Genomic DNA, 14495 nt, shown 5'->3' with positions numbered 1-14495 from the left:
GTATGTCTATACTGCAGTTAGACACCTGTGGTTGGCTCGTGCCAGCTGGCCCCAGGCTAAGGGGCTGTTGAATTGTGGTATAGACGTTCCGGGCTCTGGGACCCTCCCACGGTCCCAGAGCCTATGCTGCAATTTAAGGCCAAATGTTTACACTCCAAATAAACAGCCCCTTAGCCCAAATCCTGCAAGCCTGAGTCAGCTAGCCCAGGCCAGCTGCAGGTTTTTACTTGCAGTGTGGACATACCCTCAGAGACCCCAAACAGTGGGGCGAAACAAAGCACCAAGGATGTTACTGTCCCTTTTAATAAGAATAAGCACAATAAAAAATATTTCTTGTAGTGCTGTAATTCTATAGAAAGCAAGAACATGCTGCCACACTGCATAGTCACTGGCTTCTATCTGTGAGGGCTGGCTCTTGCAAGGAATCCAGAAAGATGCTTCTAGGACCTCTAGGGCAGGGGTCGGCAACCTATGGCACACGAGCCAATTTTTAATGGCACGCTGCTGTCTGCCAGGGACAGCAGCGAGCAATTAAAAATCCTGTCCGGCCCACTCTTCTCCGCCCCTGCCCACCTCTCCCTCCTTGCAGGGCAGGCAAGCTTCCCCCTCCCCGCCGCCTCTTCCCCCAGCGTGCAGGGTTCCTGCCCCTCCTTCTCTCACTCCCTGCGGCTGATCAGCTGACGGCCCTTGCTACTGAGGGGGAGAGGGAAAAGCGGAGCCGCAGTGCGCTCTCTGCTCCGGGGACCTTGGGGAAGGGGGTAGAATTGGCATATCTTCTCCAGCCCCCTGCCGTGAGCCGCTTAGGGCAGGGGGCTGGGAGCGCCCACACCCTCTGCCCTGACCCCACACCCCCCTCACACGCCCCAGCTCTCTATCCTGACATCTGCACCGCCCTCGCACACTCCCAGCCCTCTGCCCTCACCTCTGCACCACCCCACACCCCAGCCCCCCCACACCCTATGCCCTGACTCTTGCACCCCCACATCCACATCCTCACCCCCTCCCTGAGCACCAAACGGGAGCTCCTGCGCGCACACGCACACATTCCCACCTGCACCCCTCACACCAAATGGGTGCTGCCCAGGTAAGCGCTCCACACCCAAACCTCCTGCCCCAACCCTGAGTCCCCTCCCTCATTCTAGCTCCTGGCCAGACCCTGCACCCCAACCCCCAGCCTGCTCCTTCACCCCCAGCCCTGTTCTCAATGCACTCCCACCCTCATCTCAGTGCAGAGAGAGAAAGAGAATGGGCCAGAACCAGGAAGAAAGTAGGTACCTACTCTACGTGGACAGGGCTGGGACCCCAGACCGGCAGCGGGCTGAGCGGGCCAGCGGTGTAAGATCAGCATTTTAATTTAATTTTAAATGAAGCTTCTTAAATATTTTGAAAACCTTGTTTACATACAACAATAGTTTAGTTATATAATATAAAGACTTAGAGAGAGACCTTCTAAAAAAAAAAGTTAAAATGTATTACTGGCATGCGAAACCTTAAATTAAAGTGAATAAATGAAAACTCGGCACGCCACTTCTAAAAGATTGCCGACCGCTGCTCTAGGATATGAGAAAGGTGAGGATCAAGAATACTCACCAATGCCATGGATGAAGATCTGATACTTTTCCACAGGAAATATGTGGATTTGTTGTTTATGCTAGAGAGTGTTTAAATAATGCTGCATTTTCTTCTTTTGAAATGTATTTGGGAGCTTGCATAACTGTGGGTGTTAAATTTTTATAGTACGTTTTTTAAAATAAATCTTGGGGAACCATTTGCTTTTTCCTTTCTTATCTCCACTCTTTCTAATGCAGACAATGAACATGTGTATATGGAATTATCACAGAAACTCTACAAATACTGCCCAAAGGAATGGAAGAAAGAAGCTAGCAAGGTATGACCATAAGAGTTGGGTTGAGAGGGGCCAGTTATTTCCTCTCTACAGATTCCGTGTTTCACATAACTGGTTATACTTTAGGGGAAGGTTTGAAGGGTGTATAATTTATAACACAAAGAGGAAAACTTGAAGCATGCAAAATTAATTTAAAAACAAATCAACTGTTACTGATGAGAGTGGCATAGGCTGCTCAAAAAGACTTCTTCATGCATGGCCCCTCTACCTGCAAAACAAGAGGGGATCTGAAATTCTTAACTGTTAAGTGATTTAGAAATGAAAAGCTTGAGAAAATAAAGATTACCTAGATGGCAATTGAATACTGCTGGATTGCAGGATGTCGGGGAGGCTAAATTAGGGAACATTTGGGAACTACATTAGGATTCCAGAGCATTAGCCCTCATGATAACTGGCAGATCTGTCAAAGCTAGTCAATCCATATACCAAGCTCTGGGGTAGGAGACGTCAGACAAGAATGGTTAGGGGATGGTTTCTTGTAATGGGGGACAAGAGGTCACTGAAAGGAAAGCAATAGGAGTGAGTGTGAGTTGAATCTCTGCAGAAAAGTTCCAACCTAGACAGATTCTATGGCATCTCTTGTAGGTTGTTGTCAGGATTCCCTCCCCACTCTGAACTCTAGGGTACAGACATGGGGACCCTCATGAAAGACCCCCTACGCTTATTTCTACCAGCTTAGGTTAAAAATTCCCCAAGGCACAAATTCTCCCTCTTACCTTGGATTAGGTAACGCTGCCACCACCAAATGATTTAGACAAACTCGGGGAAAGGACCACTTGGAGTTCCTACTCCCCCCCGCCTTATATCGCCCCAAGCCCCCACACCCCCTCTCCTGGGGAGGCTTGAGAATTAACAAGATGAGCACAGACCAACCTTGTTTTTTTTTTTAGGACACTTAAAAAAAAAAACACAAAAAAAACAAACCCCAATCAGATTCTAAAAGAAACAGAACTTTATTATAAAGAAAAAAGGTAAAAGAAGCACCTCTGTAAAATTAGAATGGAAGATAAACTTAAAGCGCAATCAGATTCAAAAACACAGAGGATTTCCCTCTGGGCCAAACTTTAAAGTTACAAAAAGAAAACCAGGAATACACCTTCCTCTCAACAAAGAAAATCACAAGCCAAAGCTAACGCATTCCCTTGCTAGTACTTACTAATTCTAATGGAGATGGATTGCTTGCTTCCTTGATCTGTGTCTGGCAAGCACACAGAACAGACAGACTGAAACCTTCCCCCCGCCCCCCTTTTGAAAGTAGCTTGTCCCCTTATTGGTCCTTTTGGTCAGGTGCCAGCCAGGTTACCTGAGCTTCTTAACTCTTTACAGGTAAAAGGATTTTGTGCCTCTGGCCAGGAGGGATTTTATAGTACTGTATACAGGAAGGTTGTTACCTTTCACTTATATTTGTGACAGTTGCAGATAACAGGAAAAAATGCATTAAAATAACAAACTCCAAACACAACAATGGTGTCTGTCCCCCCTGCCCCTCTTCCTCTTATAGCTGCTGGAAACTTCTTTTTTTAAAATTCACAGAATTTTTGCAAAAAGAAAAGGAGTACTTGTGGCACCTTAAAGACTAACAAATTTATTAGAGCATAAGCTTTCGTGAGCTACAGCTCACTTTTTGAAAATTTCATAACTGGAATCTTGTAGTTTTTTCAGAACAACATGAATTATTTCTCTTAATTTTTTGCAGAATTTTTCTCAGAATTCCCCCTTGCCCCTAACTGTTAAACTCAAAACCTTTTCCGTTTTGAAACGGAAACTGAAGCTTTCTCATTTTGAAAAATAGCCTACCCTATGGCTAACCTGACCATATGAAATTGGCAACTCAGAAAAAGATGTGTGAAAAATGAAGGGATAAAATATATCGAACAGGCTAAATATTTTTTCCCTTAGAAGTTTTCCCAAAAAAATGGAAACTTTTGAAAACTTCAAAACATTTTTATGAAAAATGTCCAATTTAGAAAAACAGCCAGACTTTGATCTACATTGTTCCACTAGCTCCACCTTCTCTGGTTTCCTGGATGTGGTGGTCATGATAAATTTTGCACTGAGAAAACAGAATATAGAGCATCAAAGATTGCATTATCTTTCTGATTTCACAGAAAACTTTGCAAAAAATTATGTTCTCAATGGTTTCTTTATATCCTCTGTGGAAGGAACTCTGAATAATTTTCTCTCTATTGCAGGGCATTGACCAGTTTGGTCCCCCGATGATTATCCACTTTCGAGTGCAATATTATGTGGAAAATGGCAGACTGATCAGGTAAGAGGAAAATATTACAAAGAATGCATTTTTGCACCAAAAAATGCTTTATTGTTAAAGGAAAAAATAGAAAATATCTTGGGTTATTCCTACTTGATTAGAGTTCATTGGATGTATTGTAACTTTGTCATAGACCCTCAGTAACAGCGGATTGCTAGGGAAAAAAATTATTTGTAACTAGCCTTTACTTGATCAATTTCATATTTCTATCCTTATAAAGATTAACATTAGCAAAGTGCTCCTGTATGGCTGGTCTGAGCAGGGAGAAATTGTTTTGTTTTTTACTTTAGCAAGATACGAGTCTTTTGTGATATAGTTTGGGCAGGTTGGTTTACAACATACTGTGTTTTTCCATTGTAAAGCAAAAAGCAGGCAGAATTCAGGTTTTATTCAATTAACAATATATGCCATAGAGCCGAACTTTCCAAAAAGAAGGGTGACGTGGCTCATCCCAAAATTGCATGGAGTCATGCACCCATGATTGGCCCTGTATTTTACTGTAGCAGTGTGTGCACAAGCTAGTATCGCTGCAGCTGTCCATTTGCTTGTTGGCAGGCCTCATCTATCGTGTTAGCCAATGTGTTCCTGCAATTGGGTGTGCATATTTGTGTGTGCAAGTTTTGCACAACCCCTACCTCTTGAGAATTTGGGGTTCTATCAGTGTAAGTCCTTGGTCACTGGGACTACTGAGATGTGTAAATTCGCCCATTGGGAAGGTCTGGGTCTACGTGAGATCAGAATGTGGCCCAAGGATGTCAGGAATAGGTAAATAGGTATGTGCCGTAGCTAAAACTGCAATATGCTTCTCCTATGAAGCTTGTCACTGCTTAGTTCCAAGTAGGAATAACCCATGGTAGAGTCTCCAGCACAGCTCAGAGCTGAGCTATTTTTCAGATATTTTATTTGCCAACTGTAAGAGGTACTGGCTCGAGCTTCAGTCCTGGAGGTACAATAAAGGTAGAGAACTACTATGATTGTGTGTTAGGGTTTGCAGACTATTGGGAATAAAAATTTTAATTAAAGGGAGAAATTGTTCACTAAAGAAAACAGAGGGTAATGACTAAGAACCTGACTCTGTTATGTATTGTTTACATGAACTTTTCACTATATTTATATAGATGGGCAACCCCCTGTCCTTTGCACAGGTAGCACAAACACAGACGTGTGCACAAAAGAAAACCCTGACCTAAGAATTCTTTAGTGGTGACTTCCTCTGCTAGGATGGGATTGTGTGGTGGTCATGTAGTTTCTTTAGGGTAGGGTTACCATACGTCAGAGTTTGCCTCTTGTTTGACCCTCTGTCCAGGCGGATTTTTCAAATAGGAGGCAATGTCCAGCTTTTTTTGTGGAGCAGACATTGCAGATCCAGAAAGAGCCCCGACTGGTTTGCTTCCCAAGAGGTCCCTCCCACGCATCTGCATCTGATTGGTCCTTTGTAGCTGCTGGATCCTGCCCATCCAGGCCCCGGCTCCCAGCCCTGGGGATGGGGAGAGCCCAACAGGGAGATATTGACCAACAGCTGTCGCTGTGCACTGGGTCTGCACCAGCCGCCGCAACAGGGAGCGACGCTGCCCCCCACCTCAGGAGTGAGGTCCCATGTCTGAGCTCCTTAATAAAGTGTGGGTGAAATGTCACTGAACAATTAAGGGTAAAATGTAGAGCCATTAAAAGATGCTAGCTCGGTCAGTAGCAGCCTTCAGACCCGAAGCAGCCCCAGTCTCGGTGCATGGCAGGGCATCCTCCACACAAGCCTGTCTCATTGCTGCTCCTTGGACCTGCCCCTCCTCCCCTGACAGCACAGATCCCTCCTTGCAAGGAGAGGTAGAAACCAGAGACTGAGCTAACATTGCCACAAGCACCTGACTGCACCAGACACCCCTTTCCCTCTCCTCTTGTACCTGCCCAGCACACACAGATGTAATGGCACCTGTGCCCTCCTGATCCCCACTGTTCTGTGCTCAGGCAAGATCTGCCTATACTCAGCCAACCCAGAGATACCATGGGGACGGGAGGAAGGCGGGTGCTGTGTGAGACCCATTGGAGCAGTGGATGAGAGGGATCCGGGGGGCAGCTAACTTCTGACTAAGTTGGGGAGGGATATGGGAATTGGGCAGGATCCCTCTGGCTGCCCTCTTGCTATAGCATCAGTTCCTTCCCCAAGCTGTCCCCACCACATCAGCGCCCATAAGCAACCGTCCTGCTCCCCCCCCCATTCCTCCCTGCAATCCCCTGCCTCCTTTCTCAGCATCTTTGCTCTGCACCCCCGAATCATCAGCTGTGAGTTCTGCTCCTGGTCGCAGCTCCCTCCCTGCACTGGCGGGCCCCACCTCCCCGTTGCCCTCTCCTCAGTTGCCCTCCCTTGAGTTTCCTTCATGCCAGCGCCCTCATGCTAGCTGCCTCGCTGGGGTCTGAGTCACAGGCAGAGCCTCTGATGTGCATTGAAGGCTGGAAACTCTGCCCCGCCCTCTTGTGGGGAGCTCTGAGATGGGGCCTGCAAAGAACGTAGCCCGGAGACGCATTTGGTCCCTGTGTAGCTTCCCAGCGCTCCCCACTGCCCCATCGTTTGGAAATGACTTTGTTTTGCAGGGGGAAAGGCGCTGGAGGTGGCAGCGTGTTGCTGAGCAGTGTGGTCTGCGTCATGGGCCCATAGTCCGCGGGGCAGGTTCATTCTGTCGTGCATGCGCTCACGGTTCTGCTTTTCTTCTCTCCCCAGTGACAGAACAGCCAGGTACTATTATTACTGGCACCTGAGAAAACAACTGTTGCATTCCCAGTGTGTGCTGCGCGAGGAGGCCTACTTCCTGCTGGCAGCCTTCGCGCTGCAGGCCGACCTTGGGAACTTCAAAAGGAACAAGCACTATGGGAAATACTTCGAGCCTGAGGCTTACTTCCCTGCATGGGTAGGTGCCGTCTTGTTGTTCCCTGGGCAGAGAGCTTCCGCATGCACGCCCGCCTCTTCCCCTGCTCGTTTCCAAAGGCGGAGGGAGTGTGAAGTGCATCAGAACGAGAAATGTCCTGAATGGGAGCTTGGTAGGCGAGAGGGAACCCAAGCGGTCGTAGCTGCCAGTAGCCTTGTTCTGATCGATTCCACGTGGCAGGATCCCGTGTTGGGGCGGGGGTGGAAGGTGGGTATGCTCGTGCACAGTGGAAAATGTGTGCCGGGCAAACAAATGGGCTCGTGATAGGGTCTGAATGCAGGTGCTGTGCTTGGGCATCAAGGTTGTGGTGTTTCTCCATCATAATGCTCGCTGTTGCTGTTCCAAGAGGCCTATGGGGGATTATGTGCCGGGGTGGCCTGTGGTAGCAGGGGGCTGGACTTGATGACTGAGAAGATCCCTGCCTGGCCTATGTTCCTGTTACATTCAGTGCACTCAGATTTCCAGAGAGAGGGAAGGGCTTGCAGCAGTGAGACTGGAAAGGCCTGCGGACTAAGCCATGGGCTGGTGGGAACTCAGCAGCATGCAGCTGGCCCAGGTAGCCCAAAGCAAGGGCCTGCTTCCCCCTGAGCAGCAGTGGATACCCTGGAGTAGTGTCAATGGATAGTAATAGTGAGTGCTATGGGCTGCAGGGATGGCGAAGCCAGGCTGTACATTCGGCGTGAGCGCTTGGGCACGACGCATACTCGGTCCTCTGTGCCCGCACACTGGTGACCAGACAGCAGTGTGAAAAATCGAGATGGGGGTGGGGGTAATAGGAGCCTATATAAGAGAGAGACTCAAATATCGGGACTGGCTCTATAAAATCGGGACATCTGGTCACCCTACCGCACTCACCCCATTGTCCTGCGGGGTCAGCTGGGCCCCTGCTGAGCTGGCGAGTTCTTGCTCCACCACCCAGCCATTGCTGGGCTGCCAGAGCTCCAGATCTGAGTCCCTGCTTCTCCTGCCCTCGGCACAGCTGCTTGTGTGGCTCTCGGGAGGTGGAGGGAGCAGCCTAGTGTGCTGAGCGGGGCCGTTTGGCCCCAGCTCGTTGGGGGCCCTGGGTCTCTGATGGGTGGGGGGTTTGTGTGGTTCTTGGGCTTTTCAGAGAGGGCGAGTCTTCCACTCATGCACTCTGCCCATCACTGCCCCCGCGGCTCCTCACAGCTCCCTGTTGCGCTCCTGCCTGCATGAAGCAGCCATAAGCAGCAGTGTGAGTGGGGCAAGGCGGCTGGGCTGGGAGACAAAACACAGGAGGCCCTGCAGCTGCGGGGCTGCGTATGAGCAACTTCACCTCTCCTTCCCACTCCTGGCTGCGCAAAGAGCGGGGAGGAAGGGGTGACACTGACTGTGTCCTCAAGTCTGCAAATGCTTGGGAAGGCTATCCTCCTCCCCTTCTCCAAAGAGAAAATTCAGGTCCCTTGGAGGTTTTGGGGTGTGTGTGTGTGTGTGTGTGTGTGTGTGTGTGTGTGTGTGTGAGAGAGTGAGAGTGAGAGTGAGAGGGAGATGCCGGGCTTGCTTCAGTCAGAATTATTGCTGTCCGGTGACCACTGTGGAACTTAGATCCAGCTTGAAGGACGATGTCCCGCTGGTTACATGAGAGAGACATTCATACTACTTGCCCGACACAGGAATGTTGTGTGCCATGACAATCCACCAGGGAGTTGCTCACCAAAAGAAGGGCACTGAAGGTGTTAGGCAGCACATGTACCCACTGCACCTCTGAAACACGCTGCATGGAACGCTTGCTTCGGTAAAGCTAGTTCCCAGTCTTCACATGGGAGTGGCAGGTGCTGTTAAGACCATACTCTGACAGTAGGTGCAAGTGGTCCATTTCCTGCTGTGTTGTTTGATCACATGGAGCCTGGGACTGTATTGCGGCTAGCTGATAGGTGGTGGTGTCATTATTGGGTGAGAGCCATGCTGGACACACTTCAGAGGAGGCTGCAGCCCTGCCTTGAAGAAGTTTTCAGTCTCTAACCTGTGCGACCATGGAAGCTCTGTCCAGAGCAGAGAGTCCCCAGTGGTACTGCAGGACCAGCATAATCTACAGATGAGATCACACCATCCAACTGGAAATCCACACCTGAATTTGTTTTAATGGGTTTAAAATTCCACATGAAGCCTACAGGAATGTATCTCGCTCAAGCCTGCCCACATCCTGGCCCAGCCATCTCCTCTGGCAGTCCTGCACGACCATGGAGCAGGCAGTGCAAATCTTCTTCTGCTTTCTCTGCATCGCTCCCCGCAGCAGAAGCCAGCTGGCGTGCAAGTAACCAAATACCAAGATGGGTCCAGCCTTTCTCCTGCACCAGAAAACAGGTGTGAAGTTAAAGGGACACAGTCTACGTGCGACTCATGTTTCAGTCCTAGAATGTTGTTGTACCGTCACCTGCTGCAGTTACCAGAGTGCGATCACTGAGAGACGCTGGTGAGGAAAAGTCATTGCTCTCCATTTCAGTAAAAGACTTGAGTAGCAATTCTGCAACAGAAAAGCTTCAAAAACAGACTCCAAGGAGAAACTGCTGAGCTTGAATTAATATGCAAACTAGATACCATTAACTTGGGTTTGAATAGAGACTGGGAGTAGCTGGGTCATTACACATATTGAATCTATTTCCCTATGTTAAGTATCCTCACATCTTCTTATCAACTGTCTAAATGGGCCATCTTGATTATCACTACAAACGTTTTTTTTCTCCTGCTGATAATAGCTTATCTTAATTAATTAGCCTCTTACAGTTTTCAAAAAGAAAGGGAGTACTTCTGGCACATTAGAGACTAACAAATTTATTAGAGCATAAGCTTTCGTGAGCTACAGCTCACTTCATCGGATGCATAAGTGATCACTCTCCTTACAGTGTGTATGATAAACCCATTGTTTCATGTTCTCTGTGTGTGTGTGTGTGTGTGTGTATATAAATCTCTCCTCTGTTTTTTCCACCAAATGCATCCAATGAAGTGAGCTGTAGCTCACGAAAGCTTATGCTCTAATAAATTTGTTGGTCTCTAAGGTGCCACAAGTACTCCTTTTCTTTTTGCGAATACAGACTAACATGGCTGCTACTCTGAAACCTGAAATTTAGTCAGTTGGGTTTTTCACGGCACCTTGTGTATAGTCAGGTTTCAGAGTAGCAGCCGTGTTAGTCTGTATTCGCAAAAAGAAAAGGAGTACTTGTGGCACCTTAGAGACTAACAAATTTATTAGAGCATAAGCTTTCGTGAGCTACAGCTCACTTCATCGGATGCATTTGGTGGAAAAAACAGAGGAGAGATTTATATACACACACAGAGAACATGAAACAATGGGTTTATCATACACACTGTAAGGAGAGTGATCACTTAAGATAAGCCATCACCAGCAGCGGGGGGGAAGGGGGGAGGAGGAAAACCTTTCATGGTGACAAGCAAGGTAGGCTATTTCCAGCAGTTAACAAGAATATCAGAGGAACAGTGGGGGGTGGGGTGGGAGGGAGAAATACCATGGGGAAATAGTTTTACTTTGTGTAATGACGCATCCATTCCCAGTCTCTATTCAAGCCTAAGTTAATTGTATCCAGTTTACAAATTAATTCCAATTCAGCAGTCTCTCGTTGGAGTCTGTTTTTGAAGCTTTTTTGTTGAAGTATAGCCACTCTTAGGTCTGTGATCGAGTGACCAGAGAGATTGAAGTGTTCTCCAACTGGTTTTTGAATGTTATAATTCTTGACGTCTGATTTGTGTCCATTCATTCTTTTACGTAGAGACTGTCCAGTTTGGCCAATGTACATGGCAGAGGGGCATTGCTGGCACATGATGGCATATCACATTGGTAGATGCGCAGGTGAACGAGCCTCTGATAGTGTGGCTGATGTGATTAGGCCCTATGATGGTGTCCCCTGAATAGATATGTGGACAGAGTTGGCAATGGGCTTTGTTGAAAGGATAGGTTCCTGGGTTAGTGGTTCTGTTGTGTGGTGTGTGGTTGCTGGTGAGTATTTGCTTCAGGTTGGGGGCTGTCTGTAAGCAAGGACTGGTCTGTCTCCCAAGATCTGTGAGAGTGATGGGTCGTCCTTCAGGATAGGTTGTAGATCCTTGATGATGCGTTGGAGAGGTTTTAGTTGGGGGCTGAAGGTGATGGCTAGTGGCGTTGTGTTGTTTTCTTTGTTGGGCCTGTCCTGTAGTAGGTGACTTCTGGGTACTCTTCTGGCTCTGTCAATCTGTTTCTTCACTTCAGCAGGTGGGTATTGTAGTTGTAGGAATGCATGATAGAGATCTTGTAGGTGTTTGTCTCTGTCTGAGGGGTTGGAGCAAATGCGGTTATATCGTAGCGCTTGGCTGTAGACAATGGATCGAGTGGTATGATCTGGATGAAAGCTAGAGGCATGTAGGTAGGAATAGCGGTCAGTAGGTTTCCGATATAGGGTGGTGTTTATGTGACCATCGCTTATTAGCACCGTAGTGTCCAGGAAGTGGATCTCTTGTGTGGACTGGTCCAGGCTGAGGTTGATGGTGGGACGGAAATTGTTGAAATCATGGTGGAATTCCTCAAGAGCTTCTTTTCCATGGGTCCAGATGATGAAGATGTCATCAATGTAGCGCAAGTAGAGTAGGGGCATTAGGGGACGAGAGCTGAGGAAGCGTTGTTCTAAGTCAGCCATAAAAATGTTGGCATACTGTGGGGCCATGCGGGTACCCATCGCAGTGCCGCTGATTTGAAGGTATACATTGTCACCAAATGTGAAATAGTTATGGGTCAGGACAAAGTCACAAAGTTCAGCCACCGGGTTAGCCGTGACAGTATCGGGGATACTGTTCCTGACGGCTTGTAGCCCATCTTTGTGTGGAATGTTGGTGTAGAGGCTTCTACATCCATAGTGGCTAGGATGGTGTTTTTAGGAAGATCACCAATGGACTGTAGTTTCCTCAGGAAGTCAGTGGTGTCTCGAAGATAGCTGGGAGTGCTGGTAACGAAGGGCCTGAGGAGGGAGTCTACATAGCCAGACAATCCTGCTGTCAGGGTGCCAATGCCTGAGATGATGGGGCATCCAGGATTTCCAGGTTTATGGATCTTGGGTAGCAGATAGAATACCCCAGGTCGGGGCTCCAGGGGTGTGTCTGTGCGGATTTGTTCTTGTGCCTTTTCAGGGAGTTTCTTGAGCAAATGCTGTAGTTTCTTTTGGTAACTCTGTGGGATCAGAGGGTAATGGCTTGTAGAAAGTGGTGTTGGAGAGCTGCCTAGTAGCCTCTTGTTCATACTCCGACCTATTCATGATGACGACAGCACCTCCTTTGTCAGCCTTTTTGATTATGATGTCAGAGTTGTTTCTGAGGCTGTGGATGGCACTGTGTTCTGCATGGCTGAGGTTATGGGGTAAGCGATGCTGCTTTTCCACAATTTCAGCTCGTGCACGTCAGCGGAAGCAGTCTATGTAGAAATCCAGGCTGCTGTTTCGACCTTCAGGAGGAGTCCACCCAGAATCCTTCTTTTTGTAGTGTTGGCAGGAAGGTCTCTGTGGGTTAATATGTTGTGCCACAAGTACTCCTTTTCTTTTTGCGAATACAGACTAACATGGCTGCTACTCTGAAACCTGTCATTATGCAAGGCACTGAATTTAGCCATATAGAGTGGAAATCTGTCAACTTCATGAAAAAACTCGCACAGATACAGACAAACATCATCTTCCTCTCCAAATGCAAACAGATGGACATCATACCGAAAGGACTGAAGGTAAAAAATCCATTACAATCTACATACCACACAGACTATGCTGACAGCTTGTGCCACACACTCTCAAAGAAACTGCGGAACCACCTGATCAACATCCTCTACAGCAAACAGGGAAAGATTAAGAATGAGCTCTCAAAACTGGATACTCTCATAAAGAACCAACCTTCCACACAAACTTCCTCGTGGCTGGACTTTACAAAAACTAGACAAGCCATTTACAAAACACACTTTGCTTCTCTACAAAAGAAAAAGGACACTAAGCTATCTAAACTACTATATGCCACAAGGGGCCACAACAATGGTTCCCGTAACCCACCCAGCAATATTGTTAATCTATCCAACTATACTCTTAGCCCAGCGGAAGAATCTGTCCTATCTCGGGGCCTCTCCTTTTGCCCCTCCACCCCCACGAACATGATACAGTTCTGTGGTGACCTAGAATCCTATTTTCGACTTCTCAGACTCAAGGAATATTTCCAACACACCTCTGACCAACATATTAACCCACAGAGACCTTCCTGCCAACACTACAAAAAGAAGGATTCTGGGTGGACTCTTCCTGAAGGTTGAAACAGCAGCCTGGATTTCTACATAGAGTGCTTCCGCCGACATGCACGAGCTGAAATTGTGGAAATGCAGCATCGCTTACCCCATAACCTCAGCCATGCAGAACACAGTGCCATCCACAGCCTCAGAAACAACTCTGACATCATAATCAAAAAGGCTGACAAAGGAGGTGCTGTCGTCATCATGAATAGGTCGGAGTATGAACAAGAGGCTACTAGGCAGCTCTCCAACACCACTTTCTACAAGCCATTACCCTCTGATCCCACTGAGAGTTACCAAAAGAAACTACAGCATTTGCTCAAGAAACTCCCTGAAAAAGCACAAGAACAAATCTGCACAGACACACCCCTGGAGCCCCGACCTGGGGTATTCTATCTGCTACCCAAGATCCATAAACCTGGAAATCCTGGACGCCCCATCATCTCAGGCATTGGCACCCTGACAGCAGGATTGTCTGGCTATGTAGACTCCCTCCTCAGGCCCTTCGTTACCAGCACTCCCAGCTATCTTCGAGACACCACTGACTTCCTGAGGAAACTACAGTCCATTGGTGATCTTCCTAAAAACACCATCCTAGCCACTATGGATGTAGAAGCCTCTACACCAACATTCCACACAAAGATGGACTACAAGCCGTCAGGAACAGTATCCCCGATACTGTCACGGCTAACCTGGTGGCTGAACTTTGTGACTTTGTCCTGACCCATAACTATTTCACATTTGGTGACAATGTATACCTTCAAATCAGCGGCACTGCGATGGGTACCCGCATGGCCCCACAGTATGCCAACATTTTTATGGCTGACTTAGAACAACGCTTCCTCAGCTCTCGTCCCCTAATGCCCCTACTCTACTTGCGCTACATTGATGACATCTTCATCATCTGGACCCATGGAAAAGAAGCTCTTGAGGAATTCCACCATGATTTCAACAATTTCCATCCCACCATCAACCTCAGCCTGGACCAGTCCACACAAGAGATCCACTTCCTGGACACTACGGTGCTAATAAGCGATGGTCACATAAACACCACCCTATATCGGAAACCTACTGACCGCTATTCCTACCTACATGCCTCTAGCTTTCATCCAGATCATACCACTCGATCCATTGTCTACAGCCAAG

The 14495-nt window shown here is 47.7% G+C and overlaps 1 protein-coding gene across 7 annotated transcripts in view; it reads left to right on the top strand.

The window, feature by feature from the left end:
• Nucleotides 1–14495, top strand: part of FRMD6 (FERM domain containing 6) — an 84684-nt gene that overhangs the window by 40823 nt on the left and 29366 nt on the right. For all 7 annotated transcript variants that reach the window (XM_043515906.1, XM_043515904.1, XM_043515902.1 and 4 more), the window contains 3 exons: nucleotides 1809–1888; nucleotides 4099–4175; nucleotides 6889–7075. In XM_043515906.1, coding sequence (XP_043371841.1) covers nucleotides 1809–1888; nucleotides 4099–4175; nucleotides 6889–7075 — 344 coding nt within the window. The remainder of the gene's footprint in view (nucleotides 1–1808; nucleotides 1889–4098; nucleotides 4176–6888; nucleotides 7076–14495) is intronic.

The sequence above is a fragment of the Dermochelys coriacea genome, chromosome 6 (genome assembly GCF_009764565.3).
Source record: "Dermochelys coriacea isolate rDerCor1 chromosome 6, rDerCor1.pri.v4, whole genome shotgun sequence".
Taxonomy (NCBI): Eukaryota; Metazoa; Chordata; order Testudines; family Dermochelyidae; genus Dermochelys; species Dermochelys coriacea.
This window is presented reverse-complemented; position numbering and strand designations above follow the sequence as displayed.